At 30.0% G+C, this 6,269-nt stretch overlaps 1 protein-coding gene across 1 annotated transcript in view; it reads right to left on the bottom strand.

Moving 5' to 3' along the window:
• The window catches only part of LOC107457167 (transient receptor potential-gamma protein), a gene marked incomplete in the record, with an annotated part of 43,399 nt that overhangs the window by 27,819 nt on the left and 9,311 nt on the right, over positions 1-6,269 (bottom strand). Inside the window, 3 exon segments of the mRNA XM_071187570.1 lie at positions 1,802-1,972; positions 4,428-4,772; positions 5,420-5,657. Coding sequence (XP_071043671.1) covers positions 1,802-1,972; positions 4,428-4,772; positions 5,420-5,657 — 754 coding nt within the window.

Genomic DNA, 6,269 nt, shown 5'->3' with positions numbered 1-6,269 from the left:
AATATCATTTGAAAACCAGGGCGAGCCCATTGTTATAGATGGAGGGTGGTCATAATGTAATGGCTCTTCGGTGTAAATATCATGTATACTTCCAATTTTTATTTTGGATTCACAATAAGTAAAAAATGTATATATTTATATTTTACATGAATTTCAGAATTTGGCTTCACACATAAGATATTTCCAAAACTTGAGTGAACTACGAAGAACACTCTTTTTTCCTTCATTTTTAGCCAAAATATTGTCAAATTTATGTGCTTAAAAGATGCTGTTAAAAAAAAACTCTGGATAAACTGATGAATGTTTAAAGTGTTGGCTAGTTTCTTTAGTGACTACGCGTACTTCTCACGAAGTCAGGACAAAATAACTACAGCAACTTTTAATTCTCACTTGATACTTGGGTTATTTGCGCTAAATAATCCCTACTTATGAAAAATAAATATCACTTTATTAAGTTAAAGAAATAATAATTTTTTCACTTGATATTGTGGCCACAGATTAACTTAAACAGTAAGTTCATGCGAAAAATGGTGTTACGATCATTACGCGATTTTGACTTATCGCTCATTTATGTTCGAGAAAATGAAAATGTATTGTTAAAAAATTTTCACAAAAACATGAGAAAATGATTTAAAATTTGAAAATTGAAACAAAAGTATTACGTCCTTTATAGAAAACTTTTACAGTCATTTATGTCAGTTCCTTACACTAAACGGAATTATAAATGTACTTTTGTCAGAGCTTAAAGTTTATATCTGTTTCACGCTCCCACCTTTTGAAAATAGCATTTATTCATTTATTTTTTACCTCAGGACAAAAATTTTAGATTAAATTTTCTTCCATGTACCACTAATATTAAGTTCATCTTTGGTCTTATTTAAAAATCTTTTTAATAAATCTGAAAATTGTATGCAATTATTATATTGTTTCAATTACAATATTGTTCTAATTCACAATTTAAAAGCTGTTTGTAATAAATACAAAAAGTAATTAATTTCATATTCTACACCAAGCTGATTAAATAGCGCCCCTTTCTCGTTGGTTTGAACTATGTGTTCATGCTTTTCCAGAACAAAATTTTAAGACCAATGAAAAGTTTGAAAACAACATTCAAGCTCATTTCCCATCACTGCAAAATGGGTGAACTGATGAATTTTTTCCCAATCCCCAACCGTATATATTGACATTCGAATCTTAAAAGAGCATTGTTGACCATTCTTGCACTGGCCCCATATTAGGTAGGAAAATGTTGTTCAATGTTTTATCAAGAAATACATTACCCCAATATATTACCCTCTTTAGTAAGATTCTCAGATAGTACAGACAGAGAAGAAAGAAGGAACATTTATGTCTCTGCCCTTGATCATTTAATATCATTGAAGAAAACGCCTTTTAAAGAGAAAATTTGAAGACTTCCTCAACGATATCCAAAACTATTATCAAAGAGAATATTTCAAATCCCATGGAAATCAAGTCTTTATCTTTAAGGCAGTTATGCAGTAAAAAAATTTCTGAACAGATTTTTATATGATAAATTCATTATTTTTTTTTTTATATTTAGGAGGTTTGAAAAAATTACAAAAGTGTTTCAAACTGCGTAAGTTACCAGCATAGTAAAAAATAGTATGATCCTTTAAGCATAAAATAACCTATAAATCAAAATAATTATCCCTATTAAGTAAAAATAATTTGAGCTTATGAAGTAAATTAATTTGTACTTTTGAACTAAAACAATTTTTACTCATAAAATATAACTTAAAAATGGACTAAAAAGAACAGAAACTTAGAAAATACAAATTACCGATTTTTGTTTGCTTATGATAGCCAGCTTTAACCTTTCAAGTTTCATTCTTTCTCCTTTTTCACAAAGTGGTCCATGTGGGTCATAATTCAACATAACTTCTAATTCATATGATGTACGAGTATGGTCCAAGAGTGCTGTTGCATATTGTTCACATTTTTTACGTAATTCCTTTTAAGTAGAATAATAAAATATGAAAATATTTGCACATGTTAAAATATTATAAAATGCATAAGGAATTTTAAATGTATCATATTTTTGCGCATGCTAATAAACAGGAGTAAAAATATATTTCAAGTCTATAGAAGTCACAAAAAAGTTATATTTTTGTTCAAATAAGCGTTTATGTAGAGAATGACAAAATATAAAATTAAAAGTGAAACACATAGCTAAAATTTTAATAGCACGTTGCTGAAAAAGTTTCTTCCGATACCCTTTATACCTTATTTAAGAGGAACTTTCTAAGCTATTATGACCTCAACTAACCCAAGTCCAAAGTAAATTTCTATGTCATTATAAAAAATTATAAAAATAAAATTTAAAAAATTAATTAAAATTTTAAAAACTCATTTCGAAAGCTTATTTGTTTAAATGTATCTCTCAAATGTTTCTGCTAATTGATGCTTAGTTTATAAATGAAACATTATTAAATAATAATTTTAGTTGTACTATTTTATTGAAGAAGTTATGCATCTGTGCAGGTTTTGTATTTTGTACCTTTTAACAATAAAACTCGTATTTGAGTATTTAAATTAAATCAGATATGTCTTTCAGTTAGTTAAGAGGCCTTCTAATTCTTTTTAGAGAGAAACTGTGTATTTTATTCAAAGTATTTTGCGCATTCTTGTGCAATACTTCAGCAAATCAAGAAAAGCTTTCCCAAACCTATTAACTTGAATCATCATTTAAAAAATTTCTTTGAGATTTTTTGAGTCCCATCATCAATAGCGGAATAACTCATCCACAGAGCAAAATTGTCCATCTAATATAGTGAAAATTTTAAAAATATATTTATTAAAAAATGTATTTTAAAGAGTTTTATGGTTTCAGATTATTAATTAGTGGTTAAGGGTTCAATAAACAAAATGGCCGGGCACTTTTTCAAATATAGACTCCAAAAATATACATTAAAAAAAGTATATTTTTTGATAGGCCACTGCATCACAACGAAATTTAAATTAAAATTTAGATTCAAATTGAATTCAAATTAAAAAATTGAAATTAAAGAGTAATAATAATAATAATAAATAATAATTTCAACTTCATATGAATTTGAATCTGAATTATATGAATTTTAACCTTGTATGAATATGAAAAATTTTAACTTTATAAACTTTATGTGAAGAATTCTTTCTGAAACACTTTCAATGTGGGTTTAAATATTATGTAATAACAACCTTATTTTCAAAAATGCAATTAAAGTTGAAATGCCTTGAAATGAACTAGGTTTAAATCCATGTTCAAACAGTTAAGACGAAAAAACTATGAAGGGACGAAAATCTTTTATTTTTTCTAATTATTATTTTTTAAGCAAATTATTTGTATCAACAAACCCTCAACAACCTCATCGGCTACATTAAATGTTGTATAACTGAAATTCCGCCTCAATTTAGTCAAACCACCGTTTAAAATTTTTATCAAAAGACAAAACTGCCATCAAAGACGAGGAAGATATTTTGCCTTTACCATATTGCTTTTAGATGCATAATTATAATTTTAAGACTTAATTTCTAAAAAATGTTTCTTATTTAGAATTTTTAAAATCGCCACTCTTGCTGTATCCTTTTGAGAGCATACAGAAATTATGATATGTTTTTTTAGGGAAGGAAATTTCGAGAACTAAGAAAATTTCTAGAAAAAAGATGTCTAATTCAGTTTACTCATAATTGTGCACCATCTTACAACGTACGGACACCTCTTCACTAGTGTATGAGTGCTTCTCAGTTCTCTGTGACCTCGTTACTCATAACAAGGTATACCTACATTGGATACATGTAAATGAGCTGGCTGACGAAGCAGCATGGGCTGGCTCCACTGCAATTTTCAGGGCCCTGAACCAGCCTTGGGAATCTCTCCCACATCATTCAGGGCCTCTATATTCAAGCTCTATGGCAAAATTACCCATGAGCAATGATGCAACTTAGATGGTCAGAGACAAGCTATAGAGCTGAATCGCGACTTTCCTATTGTACGTCAAAAATAGCTTCTTAAGCTAAACAGAGACAGTTTGAGGAAGATCTTTGGCCTTCTCACTCACCCTCAGGACACAGTATCAGACACCTATAATAGGTATTGAATCGAATTCTCTTTGTCGAGGTTGTCATCTTGAGGAGGAGAATGCTCTACATATACTTTGTGATTGTGAGGTCTATTCTGCTCAAATATTTGAGCATTTAGGGCCACATTTCATTAAGGCCTGGGAACTGCAAAACGTTGCTGTCAGGTGTTTGCTGAACTTCATTTCAGCTAGAAAGCTTTTTTGTTAATCATGATTTAGGGTTTGGGTACAATGGACCTCAGGTCGATGTGCCCTGCTCTTTGGAGCTGCCCAACCTCTAAGTCTAAGCTAAGCTACATAGTACGGATATCTAGTAATAAAAGTTGTACAAATCATTGTAATATTTACCATGTAATCAAATTTAAACTCATGTTCAGCAGATGACAATCTAGCAAGCTCAGAGCTGAGAGTAAAGGCTGTTTGAATAGGATCTGTTGATGACAAACAAATAAGTGATGGAGACGTTAGAGCTCGATATGCATTGATACGTGATCGAGAATGTCTTAAACAATCGTCTTTGGTAGCAACAACACAATCGTCACAACCACATCGAACGTCGTGAGGCATTGGAAGAGATGCCCCTCGATCAAGTAAAAGTTTTATAATTTCGTAGTTATCTCGATGCGATGCAAGTATTAATGGAGTAATATCTTTAGTAAAAGATGCCATATCGTTGTCAATTGCTTCCCAACTCTGAAAAAGAATTAAATATGGATATAGTTAGTGGAAGTTAATTGGGTGCTTCAATGTTTCGCACTAAAGTAAATAGCACCAAGTGTAATACAAAATTTTGATATCAAACCAAACTTTTTTTCATACATTTTAAAACACTTATTTTGAATAAAATAATTATTTTGAGGCCATTTGAAAGGTTCTTAAATGTTTTCAAAGAAAAAGCTACAACACATGCAGATGAAGAAAATCTGAAATCTAATAAATGATATGGTAGGTAATTGATACAATGCTAGAATTTAGTAATGCCGCTTGTGGTAATAACTTAAGAAAAGTATCAGAAAAAATAAATTCATTTTTGAATATGACAAACTTACTTAAAATTAAGTCTACCCAATTTGAGAACTAATAGTTGTCAAAGTAATTAAATCATTAATTTTCGGATTAGTAGGTATTATCAAAAAGCTTAACTTACTTGTGGACTTATAAGTAGTCCCAATAAAGCATTTTTATTTATTCTTACTAATCCATATACTGAATAAAAATAGATCTACTCTTTTGTAGATAATAAGTATCAAAAAATATAAGTCATCTTATTTGCAAATTGGTTAGTATAAATGGAAATAAGGCATAAATTATTATTGAAAAAAATAAGTCAATTTATTTACATATGGTGTTCCAGGGTTGTAAATTTTTTCTTCGTGCTGGAGAAGAACTTCTACTGCTTCAACGTATTCTTCACTGATTGCATGTAACAAAGCATCTTCTGCTTTGATTCCATTTGCAAGCAAAAGTTCAATAAGTTCCATGTTTTCATTCTCAATAGCCACCACTAGAGCTGTTCTACCGATGGCATCGCGGCAATTGATATTAAAACGTGAATTGTCTTTGTGCTTTGACAATAATCTGCATAAAAAAAAGAATAAATATATACAATTCTTACATTTTCTTTTAAGCAATGCATCTTTGAAACATTAGGTAAAGTCATTAAGTAACGAGCCAGAGATTATTTCATACAATTTATTTAACAAGACTCAAAAATATTGTTCAGATTTTTCAGGCATTTGTCCCACTGTGACACTAATCATACAATCCAATGCTTATAAAAACAATTGGAAGGTATTTGGACTAGTTTCACTTGCACATCTTGACTTTAACTCCGTCTGAAACTACTGTCTCTTGAGCTCATCAAAGACGTGGAAGTCACAAAAGGAGAAATCTGAACTATAAGGTCCTTTTCCTTTGAATTTCTGCAGAAGTTCCTTTATTGCTTTTAATGTACGTATTTATAATGTAGCAGGATGATTCCTCGAGAAAGTTTATGGGAAAGTTAAGAATTTGCTTTTCTGAGCTTTGATAATGCTTTAAAGTATCGTTGATAAAGTACCTTTGATAATATGTTTTAAAGTACCGATGACTCCAGCTCCATAGCTCTTAGAAAACGACAAGGATTGATAATTTGTGATCGGTTCTTCCATTAGCCAATGCTTTCAGGATATATATATATATATTTGTACA

The sequence above is a fragment of the Parasteatoda tepidariorum genome, chromosome X1 (assembly GCF_043381705.1).
Source record: "Parasteatoda tepidariorum isolate YZ-2023 chromosome X1, CAS_Ptep_4.0, whole genome shotgun sequence".
Classification (NCBI taxonomy): Eukaryota; Metazoa; Arthropoda; class Arachnida; order Araneae; family Theridiidae; genus Parasteatoda; species Parasteatoda tepidariorum.
Note: the sequence above shows the minus strand (reverse complement) of the source record. Positions and strands in the feature narration are given on the sequence as shown.